At 43.2% G+C, this 23277-nt stretch overlaps 1 protein-coding gene across 8 annotated transcripts in view; it reads right to left on the reverse strand.

Moving 5' to 3' along the window:
* Window positions 1-3202: 3202 nt before the first annotated feature.
* SPOCD1 (SPOC domain containing 1) overlaps window positions 3203-23277 on the reverse strand; it is a 28334-nt gene continuing 8259 nt past the window's right edge. For 7 of the 8 annotated variants that reach the window (XM_082232774.1, XM_082232773.1, XM_082232776.1 and 4 more), the window contains 11 exons: window positions 21780-21882; window positions 18799-18934; window positions 17559-17718; window positions 17053-17169; window positions 16497-16622; window positions 15727-15844; window positions 15293-15434; window positions 13626-13779; window positions 9747-9836; window positions 7008-7194; window positions 3203-5234 (listed from right to left, as the gene is read on the reverse strand). In XM_082232774.1, the coding sequence (XP_082088900.1) occupies window positions 4438-5234; window positions 7008-7194; window positions 9747-9836; window positions 13626-13779; window positions 15293-15434; window positions 15727-15844; window positions 16497-16622; window positions 17053-17169; window positions 17559-17718; window positions 18799-18934; window positions 21780-21882 (2130 nt within the window). In that variant the 3' untranslated portion in view covers window positions 3203-4437. The remainder of the gene's footprint in view (window positions 5235-7007; window positions 7195-9746; window positions 9837-13625; window positions 13780-15292; window positions 15435-15726; window positions 15845-16496; window positions 16623-17052; window positions 17170-17558; window positions 17719-18798; window positions 18935-21779; window positions 21883-23277) is intronic. The other variant, XM_082232778.1, reaches the window with a different exon arrangement.

Below are 23277 nucleotides of genomic sequence, written 5' to 3' on the forward strand. Positions count from 1 at the left end.
AGTATAGTTCAGCTAAAAGCAGGCCCCTTCTTACATTAAGAAGACGAGAATGAAAATGCACCCTCTGCTGCTTTTTGGAAGGCGAGGGTGGGCTTGGTCTGCCAGAGCTTCTTGGGAATTGATTACAAAGCGATGACCCTCCCACTAAGAGAGACGCTGTTTAATTCTGGGCGAGGAAGAAACCTCAAAGATCGCTGTATGCAGACAAACACATCCCACATAAGTAACTAATCCTCACCCCTTAGGTGATTCAGACACTAACTAAAGGCCTTTGAGTTTAATACACCACTTTGTAATGGTATTCAGAAACTAATCAGGAGTTTTAGCACAGGGTACTGGTCTACCAGATCAGAAGGTTGGTGGTTCAAATCCCCACGACGGAGTGACCGCCCGTTGCTCGGTCCCTGCTCCTGCCAACCTAGCAGTTTGAAAGCAGGTCAAAGTGCAAGTAGATAAATAGGTACCGCTCCGGTGGGAAGGTAAACAGTGTTTCCATGCGCTGCTCTGGTTCGCCAGAAGCAGCTTAGTCATGCTGGCCACATGACCTGGAAGCTCTCTGCAGACAAACGTCAGCTTCCTCAGCCTATAGAGCGAGATGAGCGCTGCAACCCGAGTCATCTGCGACTGGACCCAACGGTCAGGGGTACCTTTACTTTTACTGGTCTACACAGGCCACAGGCACTAAATCCAGGATGACTTGAAAAGAGCTTTGCGCTAATGCAGCCTTCCCTGTTATGGTATAGGGTGGGACTGATGGGAGTCCAAAATATCTAAAAGGGCATCAGGTTGAGGAAGGCTGCACTAGCAGATGACCTGCCCTAGGAGGAGGAAGAGGATGGCTGTGGAAGTACAACTCTGCTGGTTCTCCTGAATCTGTCAGCAGCTTTTCATTCCATTGGCCATGGTATCCTTCTGCACCAACTAGTCAAGATGGTTCTGGGAGGCAGTTTCATGGAGACTTCAGTCCTTCCTGCAGGGAAGGTCCCAGAAGGTACTGCAGGGAAAGTGCACAACCCAACAGAACAATGAAAGGCCGACCGCAAAGTTGCTCACGACCATCTCTAAAAAGGAGTTTTGAAGAATCTACAGGCAAAGGCTTAAGTTCCACAGTGGAAGACAACTCTTGGGTCACCTGCATGCATCACATCATGGACAAGATCCTCGGGGCATACCTCAGATTACACATGCTACACTTATGCTCCTCAAACACTGATGTCCCAAGGGACCCTCTTCTTTACTTGCTTGTGCAGTTGCCCTGTTGCTGGTGGATGGATTTGTTACATATGATCAGGGATGCTGCAGACTGCTACTGACATGTCTTAGAAGCACATCTAAATCTTGGATTCCTACAGCTTCTGCCTGCCATGTGAAGCTAGCTAGAGCAGCTACTCAACCAAACAATCTGTTCTAAGAAACTGAAGCTCACAAAGTAATCCTTTAGCAGCTACTCTATTCTGCAACATCAAAGGTCCTTGATAGCTCACTTTTATCTTATTTATGTGTAGCTGATCTGTATGCCTCCAGAAAGTGGCACCTTTGCCTTAACTCACCAAGAAAAATGGGGGAGTGGGAGGCACTGCACAATTTTGAAATAGATACCACATGCATTAAAAGTCAAATTACAGATTGCCATAATAATAAGCTATTATGGTGGTGGGGGGAGTGTTTAAAAATATGGTCATTGTCCACATGCCTTATGTTAAAAATAACTCCATTAAATGACTTGCTTTTGCAATTAAGGCTACCCATCAAGCTTGAAGATTATAACTCTGTTTTTTATTGCCATAAGAATAAATCCATGTTGTACAATACAGGGCCACTTAAAGGAAAGTTATGCAGCTATATTTAAAGATTGTTTCCAGCAAATCAAATAAATGCATTATGAAACAATGTTTGCAACTGGAAGATCTATTATTTTTGCTCACTTTTGCAATTTTGCCTCCCTACTTTCCTATTTGCACCAACAACAGCAGGAGGGTCTTGCTTTATTTCTTTATACCTTGAGTCAAGTGAAGCTCCACAGGTCCTGGAGCAATGACTGAATGTAGCGGTGGGTTGCGTGAGGGCCAATAAGCTGAAGGTGAATCTCAATAAAATAGACTGAGTGTGTGGCTTGGGTAAGTTACCTGCAAAGGATGAGGATGAACTCTGTCTGTCAACAGGGGAATGGAACCACCAGCCAACGGGTCAAATTTGGACCAGGACAGGTCCCAATATGGCCTACACTCACCAGCCTCACACCTGATGTCCCATGTGGAACTCAAACATGCAGCCGATCCCTGCAGGAAGCTGCTTTCTCCACCCTATGCTTGGGACTTGGAAAGCACCAAGCGGGCCTGGCAAAGCCCCTTGAGCTGCAGCTTCCAAGCACCCAACAGCCAGCTGGCTTTTGGGTGCTTGGGAAGTGCTGTGTAAGAAATCTTTACAGGTTGCCCCACTCACCTGTCAAGGATCTGGGCTGTTAGACCCAAAAGGTTCCCCACCTGTGCTCTGAAGAGTGGTTTACCAAGGAAAGCGGAAGGGCAAACAGAAAGCTCAGACCCATGCTTTCTAGAAGTGGGACAAAAAACTATGGACAAACCTATAGAGTGTAAGTTCTGCTTGATTTGCTGTTGCTGCTGGAGGCTGAGCTGGCTTCCACATCAAGGAGCATCATTTTACAGCTATGGCTCGTTTGCCAGCTATAGCCATCCCTTCACAGGAGAACCTGGTGAAGTGACCCATGCACTGTTAACTTCAAGGTTGGGCTAGCGCAATCCACTCTGTATGGGGCTGCCCCTGAACTTGGTTTGGAAGCTGCAGCTAGTGCAGAATGCAGCAGCTAGGTTGTTAGCTGGAATGCCTTACACCACCAGAATGCAACAACTATTCTGAAAGAAATGCATTTGAGCTGAAGCATTTGGGACTATTGGTTTTGCAGGTGCCTTTCTGAAGTTAATGAAGAAACATTTGCTTTCTGCTTTTGCATGCTACAAGCTGATTTTGGAGGGGATGGAGAGGCCTGCTGCTAGAAAGAAGACTTTGGATCAGATATTCCTTCCCAATCTTATGGTCCTATTGCATTTTACTAGCAAAATGCTATCAACCAACTCTGCAGGATACAGGTTGTTGGGAAACTAAGTTTAGTAACTTTTTGCAACTTCAATGAAGCTTCGGGTCTACCTTGAACCTCTTCATACACAATACATCTAGACAATTCCTCTTATAACAATTAACAACGCTTTTATTGCTATGAACAGCTTAACAGAAAAACAGAAAAATCTGTCATGCTCGCATTCAGTATGCAGATAACACCAGTACCGACCCAACTTTCATCTTATAACATCAGTTTTTTTACCACTAGGGTCACTCTCTCTTACCCCACACAACCACATCTAATTTCAAAAAACCCCAGAAATAGTGGAACTTTATTCACTTGTATCTCTCACCATCAAACCTTTTGTTCAGGAAGTTATTAAGCATGAATTTGCATAGTCATACTGGAGAATGCTTGTTTTCAGGCTATACTGAAAATGTGCTTGTGGTGTGCCAATCAGCTTTGCCACAGACACTGTTTGAGAATTTTGCATGCCAAGGCTCACACCATTTACAGAACCAATCAAGATGAACCACAGTGGCAAACGCATTATTTTAAAACCCAGATCTGCTCTGATCATTTAGAAACGAGGGAGTCCAATTTGAAGGGTAACGGAGGGTGATAAACCTTCCACCTCTTGCAGCTTACACAGTCTGTTCCCCAATGTGATTTCCCCCTACCTGAATGCTGTTGTTGTTGCCATTAGAATTCCCACCTGCTGTGTACAATATGGTTGGCAGAGATCCAAGTCTCAATACATTGACCTGCGACTGTTGATTCCAATTTGGTAGCAAGAAAGCTTTCCAGGAAAATAGAGGTGGCCCTTTAACAAGTGGTGTGCAAACATTACTTGGCAAACCAGTCCATGTGGTATCATCTTCCTAACAAGAGGTGAAGATCACATTATCTCTCCCACTGGGTCTCCAGAAGCATGGCAAGATTCTCCGTGGCAGGACAATACAGCTGACTGACTGACCAAAATTGTTACGTGAATGCTTAGTAAAGTTGGTCATCAGTATTCACCTCTTAGTGGCTTGCAAAATCATCACCAGTGGTCATAATGTTTTTTTCACCACAAGCACATTCTGAATATTGATCAAATCTTGCCAGAGGACAAGGATTATGAGAGTCATGAACAACAACAACAAAAGCAAATATATATTTAAAAAGTTGGAAAAGCACAAATCCAATATTAGGTCGTCCGCCGCCCCCCGCCCCCCCCCCCCGCTTTTTCCCTGAGATAAATTCTTAATTGCATTAGAAGATGGCTGCCATGCCTCACCACAATCTTTAAAAGCCACCTTTCCCTTTCTTTGCATTTTGCAAGGACTACAGTTTAGTCCTTGAGGGCCACAAGGCTCTTAGGGCATCTGTGTATTAGGCCCCTGAGTCTGGAGATGGGACTCAACCTGCTGGATGAGGGATAAAGTTTCCTGCAACAATGAGTTGGGTTCTCCAGCAACATATGCAATGCAAGGAATCTGGGGCGAAGATAGAACCTGTGACACTTCGCAAGGTGGCAAAGCATCAGAACAAAGGATGCTCTGTAAGAATGAGGAATCTATTATGTTTGCTCCATCTGCTTCATGTTGATCTGGGCACACAGGCTCAGAAGACAAAAGAAGCTCAATAGTCTTCCAGATATGTGATTGATCAGAATCACCACAGAGCTGCGCAATATCCCTGTCCTGATGTGGCTGTGCTCCCAAGATTCCCAGACTCAAGTTGTTCCACTGTTCCACTGCCCAAGAAGAACTACTTAGTGACTGAAGAGTATCACCTACAGGAAAGTGGTTGGCTTCATTTCCTGCCTCTTCATGCCGCAAAGAGGAAGGATCTCTATGAAATGTCTCTCCACCAAGCTCTTCAGGGTGAACAAAGACAGCATCAGCTGCTAAAGGCTCTTGTCTTGGAAGGACTAGCAAGGGCCCCTCATTACCACAGAGAAGGCTATCTATGGACAATTGTGGTGGTGGCCATGTCTGGCAAGTGTCCACTTGTGGAAGAGAAAAGCTATCAGCTCCAGTGCTGTCCTTTAAAGTGATATTCTTTCTTCTGGCTTTTGGTAAAGGATTAGACATTGTTTCCAAACTGCCTGTACATGTTCTCTTGGGCAGAATTAGTCCCAGCAACAAAGAAGGGTGGCATGGCTCAAGCCCTATGGAAAGAAAGAAAGCAAATAAACGAAATGACATGTTTCTGTAACTCTAGTGACAACCCAGAGACAAAAGCATGAGAATCTCAGCTGTTCTTAAAACAGGTGCCTTAGCTCCTAGAAAACTACAATTATTTGACTGCAGCATGCACCCCAACATTTTAAAAGCAAAGTGGGGGGAGGGGCAAATCATTCAATAATTTAAAAAAATCAAGTCCTTAAACACACTAGCAATCATCTAACCTGTTTAGAAAAAAGCAGACGTGTACTGCTTTAGAAAATGTAAAATTTATGGTGTGTGTCTAAGACACAGACCGAAGTGATGTAGTAGAATAATCCTTATTATGAAACTTCATTTACATGATGGAATCACTTCAATCAATTTGGTGCTTCCCACTGCCCTGCCTGCCTCTCTTCATCCCCTCACATCAGTCCTAGGAAATAGCATTCTTGATAAATGGACACATGATTCCCTAGCGCTTTGCAATGAGAAATAAAAGGATACCACCACTTCCAAATGTCAACAAATACATTTTAATATCCTGCTCCAGCCAGATGATCAAATTCTGTGATGTCTCAGAATAGGCATGCAAAGGTCATATCAGATAACATGATGAAAAAGGCCAATGGCAGAGGAATTCAGAAAAGTGGACTTTTTAAGATGACCAGCAATTGAAGGATTCTGCTCAGAGGGGCATACACATATCTGCCTCATATGCCAAACATTCAAGATTCATTTTCAAACTCTGGGAAGCTCCATCACTCCAGAAGCTCCAATATGCATACAGCGGTTCCAATGAGTACAGGCAGCTCCACAAAATCAGTAATGATCCAATTTGCTACACAAACCAGCTCCAGGCGCATACTGGAGTCAGGGCCAACATCTAGGGAGGACTCAGAAGCCCCAGAATCCTTCAGTGTACTCCTTATTTTCTTTCCATGGCCTGTATTCTCTGGCAGATATTTTGCAATAATATATGCTAAACATCTGTTTCCTAGTTCCAAAATTTGGATTTGTTTTGGTAGCAAATATACAGAGCCTTGGCACTCTTGCCATTAGCACATGGCCTGGGTATTTTTCACTGAGTTACTCCAAGGGAAATGTCATTCTTCACATCATCCAGTATGTTATCTCTGGTGAATCAATGAAAATAATAAATGAATGGAAATAAAACCTACCCACGTGACTGAAAAAATGAAAGTTACTAGCCCCTTCTCTCTCCCCGCCCCGCTTTCTCCCCAACTCTCTTCTCCCCCAACTATATATGTATAAATCAAAGTTTCACATCGAATATAACTGATCTGTAGAAAGAACTTTATGATCTGAAAATAGAGATGATGTATGTACTTTTGTAAGCCCAGAAAATCTTTACTAAAAAACATTTTTTTAAAAAAAAAGTCCTCTTGTTTGCCTTTACACCTTCTGCCTATCAGTGTCATTAGATTTCTACAAGCTTCTGTATGCTGAGAAGTAAAATTTCTCTTTCGTTTACCCTCTCTGTGCCACGGTACAAATAATCTTATAAACCTCTATCATGTCCTTCTCTCCTCAGTCTTCCCCACCCCCAATCTAACAAAACTGCTTATACAAACAAAATTCATGCAGAAAAGAAATTGTAGTAGAATAGCCATATTAGTTTACAGTGGAAAGGAAAATCTGAGTATTGACTTAATGTGGCACAAAGTGTGTTTTCCAGAAAGATATCTATGATAATTGTTCAATTCCACTTCCATGAACTTCAAGAAAAAGGAGAAAGATTTGTTCCCAGTTCCTACCTGGACCACCAAATGCATGCAGTTTAGAAGGCACAGGCTGGTAAGCTGCTAATGGCACCATGAATATCTCCATCTGGTTGCTGTCCACGATGCCATATCTCTGTTTATTGTTCAAGTAGGAATACAGAGTGTTATAAGGGTCGAAGCCTTTGGGTAAGCTGGGGTGGAATCTTATCACTCCCATCTCCTGCGCAAACATGGGAAGAAAAAGAAAAGAAGCTATTATCAGGGAGTACAGAGCTCCTATGAAAAGGAACATTTTGCCTATTGAGCACCTGCTCTTCTTGTAAGTGTCAGGGCATTCAGGCCCACACAACACAGCTGCCAGATCAGGAGGGGCTCTGTGGGTGAAGAGCTTTTCACACCTCCTTTGGAAGAAAGCCTAACACCTCCCTTCTGCCATCTGACTTACTGCCGCTGGTGCACCACTGTGGCCTCAAGCAACCCTACAGATCAGGTCAGGTCGGGATGAAAAATTTCTTCAATCAAGAATAAGGGTGGCAGCAGGGAAGTCCGGGGCCTGGAAATCACATCCACTCCTGTAAGGTTAGGTCATGCTGGACTGTTTCTAGCTGCAGTTTGACTCAAAGCCAGAAGGCAGGGCCTGAAGATGGAGTGTCTTATCTGGCTCCCTACTACCACTTTATAGTTGTTGGTAACTTCTAGGCTGCCACATCTGGCAGCAACTGGGGGTGGGTTGGGGGACATCAGATGCTGCACAAGATATCTGGGAGTTCCCAAGTGGTGTCCAGTCCAGTTGTAGCCTCTCTGACGGAGAGGGAAGAAGAATGCATTTAGTTTCCAGTGGATGTGAGGCTTTGAGCCCTTCTGTTCCCACATTAAGCTTCTAGTTCTTGCATTCTTTATCTCTTTCTTTCTATTTGTACTTTTGTTTTTTTGTATACAGTGGTACCTCAGGTTAAGTACTTAATTCGTTCCGGAGGTCTTGTTCTTAACCTGAAACTGTTCTTAACCTGAAGCACCACTGTAGCGAATCGGGCCTCCTGCTGCCGCTGCGCCGCTGCTGCACGATTTCTGTTCTCATCCTGAAGCAAAGTTCTTAACCCGAGGTAATATTCCTGGGTTAGCGGAGTCTACATACCTGAAGTGTATGTAACCTGAAGCGTACGTAACCTGAAGTACCACAATACATTGCTCACTTCTAGCCATTAAGAGGCTCCGAGAAAGAACTTTCCCTGATCAAGGCAGGAAGATGACAGGAGTTCAAGAAAGATCCTGCCTCCTCAGAAAGTGTTTGTAAGCCCTACCTATTCCGGCCCACAGTCTTGTCCTTTACTATGTGCAACTGCAACACTTCTGGAAACAGGAAAGCGTAACAGAAGAGAGTTCTGGATGGTGCTGACAGAATTTTTTTTACTAGGAACTACCAACATACTAAGATAAAATCCTTGTACTTCAATAATAATAAATAAATATTATACCCACCCACTCTGGGCGGCGTCCAACAGAACACTAAAATACAATAACTTATTAAACATTAAAAGCTTCCCTAAACAGGGCTGCCTTCAGATGTTTTCTATGGGTTTCTTTCCTTATAAATGCCCCACCACCATCTGTGTGATGGAACAAATTTGCATGTATAGGAAAGGCAAGAAGTAATTACTAAATTTATTCTTTAGCTCAGAAATTACAGATGTAACTATCAGGAGGCCCTAGATTGCTAAGAGCAATGTTATTCACCTTCTAATCTAGCTACAAGGGCTCATACTGTTCTTTGAATTATGCTGAGCATCTGGTGTTGCAGTATACTGGGTGTTACTTACTTACTTACTTACTTACTTACTTACACACAAACACACTAGGGCTGGGCAATATGATGATATATCATCCAAAACCAGTTTGAAGTCTATAGCGTGATATTGGTTTCATAGTTTTTGACCGGGCAATATGTCATGAATCATGATATGCGCTAGGGCTATGCAATATATCATCCAAAACCAGTTTCAATACCATACCATGATACTGGTTTTATCATTTTTGACCTGACAATATATTGTGAATCACAATGTGTGTGTGTCTGTGTGCTATGCAAAAATCACAATGTGGCAAAAACTGTAAAACCAGCCAATGCCTCTACATAGCTCCATTGTTATTTCAGACATTATGATTTATCAGTATAATGCAATGTTTAGCTGGTGATATATCACAAAGTTGAAAAGCAGATATCGCCCAGCCCGACTGTTCACCTCTACATAGTTCCAGCCTTATTTCAGACACCGTGATATATTGGTATATCACAACACTTAGGTGGTGATATATCACGATGTTGAAAACCAGATATCTCCCAGCCCTAACACAAACACCTTAAAACAATGTCATTAAGCTACAGCCCTAAAACAATTCAGAGCAAAACTACAATCCTTGAATGATATATCCCTGGACCCAAGGACTCAGTGGAAATATCAACCAGCAGAAAAGCAAAGTCTGGATGAGAGAACTTTTGTTCAGAGCTGCATCTGTGCTACCTTCCCTATACAGATGACACACATGCACCTGCAGAATTACCAAGGTAAATACAGAAGCAAAAAATCTGCTACATAGCTGATGCTATATAACATGCAATTTGGCTCCAAATCCCACTCTTTACAAAGGAGGATCCTGAGGAGGCACAAATCTGCATTGGATCTTCCCGATGGGGCTGTGGGAACCTTCAAGGTCAACTGTGGTATCAAATAAGCAACAGAGCCTGATTAAAATAAGAACCTTTCAGAGAGATACCTTGCTGTTTGCTGGCCATATGCTGTCTAGATAGGCCCAGACATCCTCAGGGAGAATACAGCCCCTTCCCTGTAGAAGATGTGGTAAGGCCTAGACGAATCAAAAGAGCATAAAGGAAGAACACTATCATAAGAGAAATCCACATGTCTGTGATTGAATTTTGTTTTCCAACAATACACTGATCTAGTGGAAACAGATCTAGAATGAACATTATCTTAGCAATCCTCCTAGGGCTGTTTTAAGGGCAGCAGTTCTCTCCTTACTGAAGATGGGGAGTGCAGGGAGGCTTCCTAAAACTTTCATGGCAGGAATAAGATTTGAAGGATGGATTTTCCATCTCATAATTTACTGTCTTAGTGCAGTACACCAGCTTTATGACTTATTGTCGCAATATCAGAATCCCTGGAACATCAGTTTCAACTTAACCAGGGAAGAGTAGAAAGATACCTTATTTTGTCATCTCTTTTTACCCTGCTGCTCTAACAGACAGTAAGGCTTATTTAGCAGTTGCTTATCCCTCCTCCAGAGCTATTAGGACTTGGTCATCACATCCCACCCAAGAAGCAACATAAAAGGGATGCTCTGATAAGAGTAGTGGCAAGCTTGCTGAAAGTTCTTAAATGGGTGGAGGAAATGTGGAGGTATTGCTCTGTACCTAATCTAGCCCTGCTTATACCTAGTAGAGGCTCTTACACTTGGACTACTGGGGCACAACCCTCCCAAGGAGAATGTCAAACACTTTTTTAAAGGACCCCCCCAATTTCAAAGCCACTCATTCTTCCCTGTCCCACACACATTTTATGCTTCCATTTGAACTCAAGAGAAGCTCTGGAGATATTTCCATCCATCGCCTTTTCTCTGGCCAGTCTGCTCTCTGTATCACTTAGCCACACTTAATCCAAAAGTATTGGATAGTAAGAGGTCCTTCCCATGTTCCTCAAGGAGAACTGCCAGTTTTTGAGCCCTAGCTGAACAGTTTCCCCTCCTTCCTGTTATGAAGGCAATCTACATTGATTAGAGAGGACCTAGTTTGTTCCAGCCTTATCAAATTGTAACAACTGTTCTGAGCAAACTCAGAGCTGTTTCCCTGAAGGCCAGATCTCCTCATAGGTTTTAGCAGGGGAACTCAACACAAAGCTTGTCTGTTTCTTTAATGCGGGATCCAGTGCCACACACACACACACACACACACGCACGGGCAGTGGCTAAATGTAAGATGTGATTAATAAACTCAAGCAAACAATGATCTGGATTACAAATGGCCACAACCTTGAAAATATGAAAACAACAAGAAGAAGGCAGAAATGAAAATATTGGAGATATACTTCAGAGGTCCAGACTATGGGAAGCCCAGAAAAAATAAAAATGAAAAAATAAAAATAATTAACAATTTGGATTGTAATTTGGCTGTTTTTTATTTTATTTTATTATTTTTAATTGGATTATAATTTGATGGATTTATTAATTGGATGTTCTTACTGGAAGAATAATAATAATGATTTTTTTAAAAAGAAAGAAATGGCCACAACTTTATTGATTAGAGATATAGGCGGATTTTTGGCTCAGGCATTGGGTGTATATCATTTCAGGACGGCCACCCCCCTCCCGACCAAAAATAGTTAATTCATTTTTAAAAGGTAAGGGAACCAAGTTCCTGCTCAAAAAAAACCTTGGACTTTAGTAACCAGAGAATTAACATGTTCCCTTCCCCAAGGAGCCTTTTTTACTTTAGTATTTTGTTTTGTGACTTTGCTAGAGAGCAACCAAGCAAGAAACAGCAGGCACAGTGTGCGTTGTTCTCCTTTAAAAATATCTATTTTTTAACTTGGTCACTTTGCATTTATTTCTGTGAATTTCCTGGGAGAATGGTGGATAGCTTGTGTATGTATTGCAACAAACTGTGCATTAACCATTTCCCTGTACTCACTCATTAAAAGCAGCAGCAGGTGTTGGTAAGGATTCTTTTAATTTAGAAAAAAATGTGTTTTGGATAATGAAAAGTTAAAATTGATTTGGGGTGAGGATAACTGCATGCAACTGGAAGCAAGTGTTCCTCACATTTTAAAACTTTTTGCATGTTTCTTTAGTTCTTTGGAAATGGATATGTAGCTGTAATCAATGCACGAATTCACAAACTTATGCTGTGAGGTCTGCCTTAATTTCTAAATAAGAGATATGCAATCAATATTGTCTGAAAATGATACCCATGCTTTTTAACATCTATATGAAGCCGCTGGGAGAGATCATCAGGGGGTTTGGACTGGGTGTCCATCAATATGCAGATGATACCCAGCTCTACCTTTCTTTCAAATCAGAACCAGTGAAGGCGGTGAAGGTCCTGTGTGAGTGCCTGGAGGCGGTTGGAGGATGGATGGCGGCTAATGGATTGAAGTTGAATCCTGACAAGACAGAAGTACTGTTTTTGGGGGACAGGGGGCGGGCTGGTGTGGAGGACTCCCTGGTCCTGAATAGGGTAACTGTGCCCCTGAAGGACCAGGTGCGTAGCCTGGGAGTCATTTTGGACTCACAGCTGTCCATGGAGGCGCAGGTCAATTCTGTATCCAGGGCAGCTGTCTACCAACTCCACCTGGTACGCAGGCTGAGACCCTACCTGCCCGCGGACTGTCTGGCCAGAGTGGTGCATGCTCTAGTTATCTCCCGCTTGGACTACTGCAATGCGCTCTACGTGGGGCTATCTTTGAAGGTGACTCGGAAACTACAACTAATCCAGAATGCGGCAGCTAGACTGGTGACTGGGGGCGGCCGCCGAGACCACATAACACCGGTCTTGAAAGACCTACATTGGCTCCCAGTACGTTTCCGAGCACAATTCAAAGTGCTGGTGTTGACCTTTAAAGCCCTAAATGGCTTCGGCCCAGTATACCTGAAGGAGCGTCTCCACCCCCATCGTTCTGCCCGGACACTGAGGTCCAGCGCCGAGGGCCTTCTGGCGGTTCCCTCATTACGAGAAGCGAAGCTACAGGGAACCAGGCAGAGGGCCTTTTCGGTGGTGGCGCCCGCCCTGTGGAATGCCCTCCCATTGGATGTCAAGGTGATGGACAACTACCTGACATTCAGAAGACATCTTAAGGCGGCCCTATTCAAGGAAGCTTTTAATGTATGATATTTTAGTGTTTTTTGGTTTCTGTGGAAGCCGCCCAGAGTGGCTGGGGAAACCCAGCCAGATGGGCGGGGTACAAATAATAAATTATTATTATTATTATTATTATTATTATTATTATTACTTCAGCCCTCTTGCTTAGCAGCTCTTCCCATGTCCATAGATGTGCAAAGAATAATGGGTGTTTTCCATCAAGGAGACGGTGGCAATATGCACGTCTGTAATGGCACACTTTCTTAAATAAGTGTTGTATGAGTCCTATTGTGATGAAGCAAGGTTAAAAACTGCAACCTGCCATGGGCCAGGAGTCAGCTTCTCCTGCTGAACAGCAGCCTGAAGGGGGAGAAGGCAGAGTGACTCCACCTGCAGCTAATCAGCCTTCAAAGACACAGAGAAGGCACTGATGAGAACCAGCTGGCTCCAGCCTTCTTAAGCAGAGCTCTCAGCAGCAGTCAGAGGCTGGAAACGAAGCCTGTGGTTCCTGGCCCTACCTTGCTGCTTCCTGCTCCCCGTCTGGACCCTTGGCTTCGTGTTCATCTGATTCCCCAACCTCTGGATTGTCTATGTGGATTGCTGTTTGCCCAACCCTTGGAACGGAGTTCACTCTGTATGCTGACTCTGCCAGGTGCATCCCAAAGACTCTTCTTTCCTGTTTGTTTGGGCTCGCACTCCACCAAGCTCTGCACGCTGTTGCTTGGCAATGGGACTATGACACAGCACTACCAAGTCAAAGTGTTACCAGCCACCACTGCTCATACCTGTGACAGATTACAGCTGGATCCAGAAACAGGATATGCTTTTGCCACAAATTGCTTCACACTGAACATGTGAATGACTCCTTCCCAGATGGCAGAGTTCCTGGGCTGCTTCTCCACTCGTCGATGTTTCTTTGGAATGTGAGGTGAGATTGGGCTAAAAGATATGAGGAAATATGCAAATCCAGTTCTGTTCAGAATCGTAGAACTGGAAGAGACCTCGAAGACCATCTAGTCCAACCCCCAGGGCTCAATGTAGGATCTGCAATACAGGATCTTGCAACTACAACATCCCAAACAGATGGCTATCCACTGTGCTTAAATACCTACAGAAAAGAAGAACTCGCCACTTCCAGATGCACGCTCCACCATCAAATAGCTCTTAGGAAATGTCTCCTAATGTTGGCATTCTGCCAGCTCTTGAAGACACACCTGTTTACGCAAGCATTCCTCTGAACTGAACTTCTGGTTTTATTGTTTTAAAAACTGTTTTTAAATGTCATTCTTTTCAACTGCTTGTTTTATTGGGTCCAATCCAAACAGACACAAAGGAATGTGGTCAATGGAGCCTGCTACTCCTCCTGCTCCTCTCGCTGCTAGCTATCCCAAAGAGTGCAGCTATTGGCTACTCAAAGCGGGATCGGCAAGGCTGGGGAAGAACATTTCAAGCTATCGGGACACTCTGTTGTGGACCTTAAGGTAGCTATCCCTGAACAAAGGAACTTCAAAGGGAAATCCCAACATGAAACGGCCGAGTTACAATTTATCAAGAAATTTGATTCTAGTTCATTTGGGCCTGAATAGAGACAATTGTTTCAGGTCCAACTACAGGTGTTATTTTACTCAGCAATGCTAAGCAGATTCTGTTATCACCAATTGTTGTAATGTTTCATAGTGTTTGCATACAGTTAAGCTCTAATTAAATTGGCACAGGCTGTACTTTTTGTACTTCCTTACCAATGAACTCCAGTTGTTATACTCTCTCACTCCCCCCCCCCCCCGACACATATAAACTGAGAGGTATTGCAATGCATCTGATGAAGTGGACTCTAATCCATGAAAACTAACACCATAATAAATTTATTAGTCTCTTGAAAAGAAAAGAAAAAAAGCACTTTAAAAGACTAACAAAAGTACCCCTCTGGAAGTTATTGCAATGGAAGCCATCTGTTTCTGTGGATCATTGTTTTTTAAACTTTTGTTAAGTCAGAACGTTCAGAACTATTCCTCAACAACTCAGCCAATAACAGAGGACATACTGATACCAAATACGACAGCCAACAACCACAAAGATTCCAAAAACACCAGACTAAGTCTCAGAATTTTTCTTCTTCTATCTGTTGGATGGGTGGTAGAAGAGTAAGAATCACATTTCTCCTATAAATCTAGATATGCTGTGCTTTATTATCTCATTTCTCTCTAAAAGGCTATTCAATGGAAATTTTCCTCTTACCCTTGTATGAAGGGGAAATGGCAATGCATGCCTGAGTTACTGCTAAAGCTTAAAAGTAACTGTTGATATCCACCAAATGAACAAAGCTTCACACATCTCAGACTGACTTATTTCTTTTAAGGTTTAATGTATCATTTTTTAAAGTGTTGCGTTATTTATGGGGTTTCTATCATCAATATTAAAGTTCTGTGGGTTGAGAAATATGAATTATACAGACCTGTCCACACGCAGAGGCCTTTCTCCTTCCTCTGAGTACATGGTGCTTGGGTGCCAATGTTTGGTGGCATTTGCTTTCTGTTTTAAAGTGTGCTTGTACGTAGGTGGCTTAAATCCCTGCTCACCGCCGGCAGTAATTTGTCCTAGAAAGCCAGAAGGAACAGTGCTATTTTCCCCCCACATTAAAAGATTCTGAATCAATTTTCAATAATACTTTTACTCCATTGTCAAATTTAATTGGCAGGCCCAAGATTTTTCTACTGCTGCTTGGATTTGAAGATTGACTTTGTGAGTTTTTATTTATTATTTCTTCAAAAACAAAACTCCAAACTCAGAAGGTCAGTCTTATAAAGAATGGCTGGAATCTTTAATTCAGTGGTCCAAAAAAGCAATCCCTCTTTTTGCTGCAGAATCTTAACAAGTTTGGTAACTTACCAAAACAACTAAGATAGTTGGGATCCTCAGAACGATTCCGCTGAACATCATCTGGGTCTCTCACAGATACTCTAGGAACCTCAGAACTATGGTTCACCTCTTTGGGTGACTGTGATCCCTAAAAATAATGCAAGGTGGCAAGTTACTGGGCCCTTAATTTTTGGTTTCACTGACTACAATTAGTCTCAACAGTCAATTAATCGGGGGGGGGGGGGGGGGAGAGAGCCAATTTAAAGTTTGCAGCACTTATAAGAGCTATTGTTGACTCCTTTACAGCATCTGGCAAATTATGCGGCTCTCTGATCCTATCCAGAACAGGCTCTAACCAAAGCACTACTGAAAGCATAATCAAACTTACTAACAAAAAGTCTAAGGGACTGTAGTGTAAGGTGCACCATTACTTTTAAGACCTGCACCCCCAGGGTCCCTACGCAGGTTCTGCAGTACAGGCAAGTGCAACCCATTGCTCTTCTTTTATAGTGATTACAGGAAATTTTAATGACAAGCAGGGCAAAAGTCTAGGGCCACATTTAGGCTCTGTTTTTGCTGCACCTGCTTGGACTCAAGGAAGTGGTGCAGTTAAGTAGTTCTCCACTGCCCAACAAACTGCACAGAAACCTGTGTCAGAAATTCATCACATGCAGCTCAAATGCCTGCTTCATGCAATCTGGTTGATCTCAGCCACCTGTATATTTTTCCTTGAGCATGAAATGATTTGCACAGTGTATGCTCAGTTGGTTGTGCTTGTCTGAACATCGCTATCTACTCACAAATATTTCTTGGAACATCAAGTCCTCTTCTGCTTCTCTCTCTATCTCTACAATTCCTTTGTGGTTGAATTTTGCAGAGCAACACCTTGGTGCTTCTTGTTCCTCTCTCTCTATTATTTCCAGCGCCTGCAAATAGCACAGTGATGTAGCCATGGCTCTAAATATGCACTTTGGGGGGCCACTTCACATATAATGCTTTTGGGCTTACACTTGATATATAATGCACAAATGCAATAAACATGTGTTTACCAAGATAGTATCATACACATACACTTGTTATGGAACCAGGGTTGGCTATGACCTGAAGCATACACTCAGTGGCACAGGTTTGCCACTGCGTATGTGTGAAAGAGTCCTAAGGCTAGGATACACATGGAAAAATAAAGCCAAACATGTCCCACCACTGGGCTTCTATTAGGACATATTTTTCTCTAGTAAGTAAACTGCCGTCAGATAAGCACAGAGCAAGCTGCTGACTCAGAAACAACTTTGGGGTCCAAACTGGAAACCGATTAGCTCTGCATTGCCTTTTCGTGGGCATAAAATGATTACTTACACGTTTGTTCTCTTTGGCTCTCCACTCTGCTAGTTCTGGGGGTGCCATCTCAAAGGAGCTCATCTGAACTAGTCTCTTGGGGGTAATCTCCCCAAGTATTAATTTGCGGAAGAGGTACTGAAATAAAGTGAAACAAGCAATCCTCATTGGAAAGACTATTTATTAGAATAACAATAAATCAATCCACAGCAGCAACCTTTTGCAGGTTGTTTAAAAAAAGGCTGAGAGGGTGAGCCATTTTGCATAGTCAAGGATACCTTACTAGCACAGCCCATTTAAAAAATAACAGTGATGGCTAGACACATCTTTCAACCCTAGATAGGGAATAAAGATTACTTGATGACAAGTGTAACAAAGGGTACAAGTCAACAAAACATAGGGGGGGAAATGTCTATCTTTCACTGCGATTTACAATCTTTGCTTAATAAGGAGAATCATACTGCCCATTAAAAATATCAAGAGGCAAATAAAGAGTTTTGTGTGCTTTTTCATTTTGTTTTTCTGACCTGGTTTTCTGCAGATTTTAAATTGAAGAGCAGACTGCGGTACTTGTTCTTGTAGTTTTGTTCAACACAGCAAAACCGTTTGAAAATCTCCTGCTCCACTTTCTTTGCTATCTTCATGACTGTTTTTTTCTGTACACACAGGTCAGGCAAATCATCCAACCTGAAACACAGAAGGCAAGGAATGTGTTGATTTACCTAGACAGGGCATCCACACAAGGGCTGATCTGCAAACATGTCTGCACTTTCACAAATAAACTGGTCAGTGGGCCAAGCCCAGAGTCCACAACATCTCAATGCAACGGATAAATGTGTAATGCCAGTGTGGTACAGTGGTGCCCCGCAAGACGAATGCCTCGCAAGATGAAAAACCCGCTAGATGAAAGGGTTTTCCGTTTTTCAATGCGCTTCGCAAGATGAATTTCCCTATGGGCTTGCTTCGCAAGACGAAAACGTCTTGCAAGTCTTGCCATTTTTTTTCGCTTCCCCCCCTTTTTCTAAGCCGCTAAGCCGCTAATAGCCTTTTAGCCGCTAAGCCGCTAAGCCTTTAATAGCCGCTAAACCGCGGGTGGCGCTGTGGGCTAAAGCCTCAACGCCTAGGGCTTGCCGATCGAAAGGTCGGCGGTTCGAATCCCCGCGGCGGGGTGCGCTCCCGTTGTTCGGTCCCAGCGCCTGCCCACCTAGCAGTTCGAAAGCACCCCTGGGTGCAAGTAGATAAATAGGTACCGCTTACCAGCGGGAAGGTAAACGGCGTTCCGTGTGCGGCTCTGGCTCGCCAGAGCAGCGATGTCACGCTGGCCACGTGACCCGGAAGTGTCCCCGGACAGCGCTGGCCCCCGGCCAATAAATGTGAGATGGGCGCACAAACCCCACAGTCTGTCAAGACTGGCCCATTCGGGCAGGGGTACCTTTACCTTTACCTTTAAACCGCTAATAGCGCTAATCCGCTAAGCCGCTAATAGGGTTGCTTCGCAAGACGAAAAAACCACTAGACGAAGAGACTTGCGGAACGGATTATTTTCGTCTTGCGAGGCACCACTGTATAACTGCTAGTTATTGACTTGGGCCATTGTGAGGATATCATGGGATATCATGATATGTATCATGTCTTGTACTTTTTGAAGGAATAGTGGGATAAAAAGAATAATGCTACAAATGTTTCAGATTACCTTTACCACCTTACAATCAAGACTCATACATATGTTCCTTTCCTGTGTAGACTGAGATGTCCAGGCATTTTTACCTTTTCAAAAGAGCTTCCCTCAAGGCATCCACAACCTTACAACGACTTTGTTCCTGAGTCAGCTGAGAACTGTGAACTGGAGCTTGTGCCTTGTTAGGTCCCTGGCGTCTCTTATTCCTCCTTGTCCTATTATCATCTTAGAGCAAAAGAAAGAACTTTCAGATCTTCCAACATTCTCCCAAAGGAACTTACAGAACAGAAATTATATGAAGACTCAGTACTGCCTGCTTTTAAGGCAGGGGTATGGAACCTCAGGCCTGGGGGCCAAATGTAGCCTTTCAGACCTCTCTGTATGACCCTTGGAACTCTCCAGACTACACCCATCACTGGCCTTACTTTAAAACAAGAGCATTTTTGCCTGGTGTGCTTGAACTATGTGCCCCTTGTTTTTCTTGATGGAGGGGGGGGTGTGGAGAAAGTCGTCTACAGTACAAAGGTAAAATTTCTATTTGTTGCTCTGCCCAGTTTTGCCTCCGGCTCCACCTACCACTGGCCTTCAGAACATTGCCTAGAATGGAACAAAAATTGTTCCCCATCTGTTTAAGGGGTTAAGCTTTTCTGAAAAATCAATGGCTACATTCTCAGTTATAGAAGTGAGAAACACACATGCACTCAAAACAGCCAACACTCATTTTCTTCTCCCAGCTGAAGACTGCTCTCTAGTAATCAGCAGCCAAAAGCAAACTATATCATAGAACTATATAATTAGAACTTGTATAAACAATCCTTTTTGGGGAGTAATGGCCCCACAATTTTGTTTCAAAGCGCAAATATTATTTTCCCCCACTGCTGCCCCAGGCTGTGCTTGTTTTATACAACACCTTTGTATTGCTGGTTAAATGCAATTCACCCTCAAGCTAACACCTGTTGCCACTGAGGCGCTACAAGATGACTGCATGATGGTCAGCTACATGAGCACTTCCCCATTGTTAACATCTGAACATTCATTGATATAGCCTATAAAAAGGAGGGGGAAGTAGCCAGCATGAGCAGACCCTGGAGTCTAGAGCTGTGAAGATGTTGTGAAATGCTGTTGCTTTCATTCCACAGTACTTGGAACCACCAAGAGATAAAAAGGAACATTTTGCTACCACAGCAAAAATGCAAATTGTGTTTTTTATCAACACTGTCTAATTTGCCTAATGTACTCCAGCTGCTGAACTGCAGCACTTTAAAATCAAAATTTGAGTTTATTTCCCCTCCAAAGTACTAGCCTCAGTCCTAGAGTAAATTTTAAAATATCCACAGAATGTAAAAAAGTGTGAGCCACAATGTGTCATAGCAGTTGTTGTTCTGGGCATAGCAGGACTCTCAACAGTTTGATACCCATGATGGGCTTGCTTTGGTTACAGCCAGTGCTGTGATAAAACATTCAAGAAATAAAGAACTTGCCCTCTTCACAGCTCCTTCCCCAGGGAAGCCACACTGCCAACAGCTTTCTCTACACTTAGAAAAGCATCAGAGCTGAAACTATTTGAGCACACAACCCTTAACTGCTTCAGACAAAGTGTACTATAAGCATTTTTCAGTTGCTGCTTTTTAAAAAAAGAAAAGAACATTCTGCCCTGAGAAAACCTTCTGACTCTAGGACACCAACAGGTGGTTTTGTAACACCTCATGGACTCAACAAGCCCTTCACCAGTCTGAAAATATCCTGGGATTTATCAAATAACATTTCAATATTGAACTGGTTACTGAAATGTCTGAGCTATATAGAACACACAAATCTGTAGCTAGTGAGCTCTAACTGAGCAGGGATAGGAACCCTTCCAGAAGTTATGATTGCAGGGCCCTATCCTCTTGGGCTACATATAAAGCATCTATTTAATGAACATTTAAAGGACATGACTTCCCCACCCCACCCCCCCAAAAATCCAGAGAACTGTAGTTTAAGGGTGCTGGGAACTGCAGCTCTGCTACAACTGCAGTACCCAGGATTCTTTGGGGAAGTTGTTTTTTTAAATACATGTCGTGTACACAGCTTTTTTACCACATAAAGCACTGTGCACAGTGATACCATGAGCCCCCTCCTACCAACCTAGCAGTTTGAAAGCACACCAGTGCAAGCAGATAAATAGGTATCGCTGCGGCAGGAAGGTAAACGGCATTTCCATGCGCTCTGGTTTCCGTCACAGTGTTCTGTTGCGCCAGAAGCGGTTTAGTCATGCTGGCCACATGACCTGGAAAGCTGTCTGTGGACAAACGCCGGCTCCCTTGGCCTGAAAGCGAGATGAGCGCTGCACCCCATAGTCGCCTTTGACTGGATTTAACTGTCCAGGGGTCCCTTACCTTTACCTTTATTACCTATGAGCCCCAATGGATCAGACCAAAGGTCCTATGGGAAGTCACAGGCCTGAGTGCAACTGCATTCGCCTCATGCGATTTCCAACCAGTAGCATTCAGAGGCATACTGCCTCTGACAGTGGAGGGCAAACATAAGACATCCTGGCTACATAGCTTTTATTCTCCATAGATTTGTGTCTTCCTCATTCATTCATTCATTCATTATTTGTAACACTGGTGAGAGGGAAGACTTCAGCCTTGTGAGCTCTATTCTGCTATTCTGTATTTTTGCTATATCTCCATTGGATAACTCCAATATCCACCAACCAGAGTCAGGCGTAAAATTGTGGCTAGTGTATGGAATCAATTATCTATTGTGTCTCAAAAGCCATACACTAGAATAATCTGCATATAGGAATATATATCTGTATCTGTGTCTGTGTCGTGGCAAATCAGGTATATGAACAAGAACTCTTATATACATTGTTAACAAATCAATATTCATATTTTACAAGAGGAACACAGAAACCGATATGCAACTAGCGAAAGCCCAGCCATGATACAGAATTATTTTTAGTTGGATTTTACGGATCTACTGTAAAGCGCCCAGATGTCTACCTGTCGATTTTACCTTTTGCCCATCCATGGGGACTGATGGCTAAAAGCAATAAATGTTCAATAAATAAGCAGCAACTTACCGAAATTCAAAGGCTTGTGCTGAATGACAGTTTCTGAATACAGCTTCCCTTCATTTTTACTATTTGGTAGCAGAAGAGCACAGTTGCCTTGGCTTTCCTTGTGCTGTGGGAATTGCAGTGAGGATGGTTGGAAGAAAAATGGAACTAAGTTACTGGTTTCTTTGGACCTTTAATCAGGAAAAATTGATAAAGTAAGAGACCTTTTGCTGAACGGATTCCTTCTATGAGCCCTAACCATGGCCAAGACTGGTATTGATGAACTGGAAGAATAAAGATATGGTCCCCTTTAATCGATGGACTGAAGACATGACAGCGCTCACAACATATGAACGGATTGCTTATTGACACAGACTTCATTTGGAGAAATATATTGACATTTGGAAATAATTTATACAGGATATAGTAGGCTCTCAACAATCATATATATATTATGACAATAACAGTACTTACATATCTATAGAAAAATGCAAGTGTAACTGATTATATTGTGGGGGCTCAATTAGTGCCAGCGCCTTCTGTCAAGAGCTTGGGTGTAACCTTTGATGCCTCCCTTCCATGAAGGCGCAGGTTGCAGCCACAGCAAAGGTGGCATTTTCCCATCTCCGCCATATTAAGCAGTTGGTCCCTTACCTCTCGCCCTGATCTGGCCACAGTGATCCATGCAACGGTCACCTCCAGGCTTGATTATTGTAACTCGCTCTACACGGGGCTGCCCTTGAAGCTGACCCAGAAACTCCAGCGGGTGCAGAATGCTGTGGCAAGGCTCCTTACGGGGTCCTTGCCACGGGATCACATTCATCCAGTGCTTTACCAACTGCACTGGCTCCCAGTGGAATACAGGGTCAGGTTTAAGGTGCTGGTTTTGACCTTTAAAGCACTATGTAGCCTAGGACCCACGTACCTACAGGACCGCCTCTCCTGGTATGCCCCGTGGAGGACCTTAAGGTCCACAAATGACAACATTTTGGAGGTTGGAGGTCCCAGGTTGCAAGGTGGTTAGATTGGTCGCAACTAGGGCCAGGGCCTTTTCAGTACTGGCCCCGACTTGGTGGAACACTCTGTCACAAGAGACTAGGACCCTGCGGGACGTGACATCTTTCCGCAGGGCCTGCAAGACAGAGCTGTTCCGCCTGGCCTTTGGTTTGGACTCAGTCTGACCCTTTTTTCCCTCCCCTTATGGTTTTTGATCTATGGGCTATTTTTAAAATAAGGCTACATTTTAAATTGCATTTTAACCTGGATTTTAAATTAGTTTTTTCCTATTATGTTTTTACTGTAATTTTATTGGTGTTAGCCGTCCTGAGCCCGGCTATGGCGGGGTATAAATAAATTATTATTATTATTATTATTATTATTATTATTATTATTATTATTATTATTATTATTTCTGCTATACCCTACTCTATATCTCTACAGTGGGTGGGTGGGTGTAAATTTTTTATTCTTTTTATTTTTCTTTGCACTTTTTCTTCTTTTTCTTTTTTCACTTTCTTCTGTG

Source organism: Podarcis vaucheri (genome assembly GCF_965113315.1).
Source record: "Podarcis vaucheri genome assembly, chromosome: 7".
In the NCBI taxonomy this organism is placed as follows: domain Eukaryota; kingdom Metazoa; phylum Chordata; class Lepidosauria; order Squamata; family Lacertidae; genus Podarcis; species Podarcis vaucheri.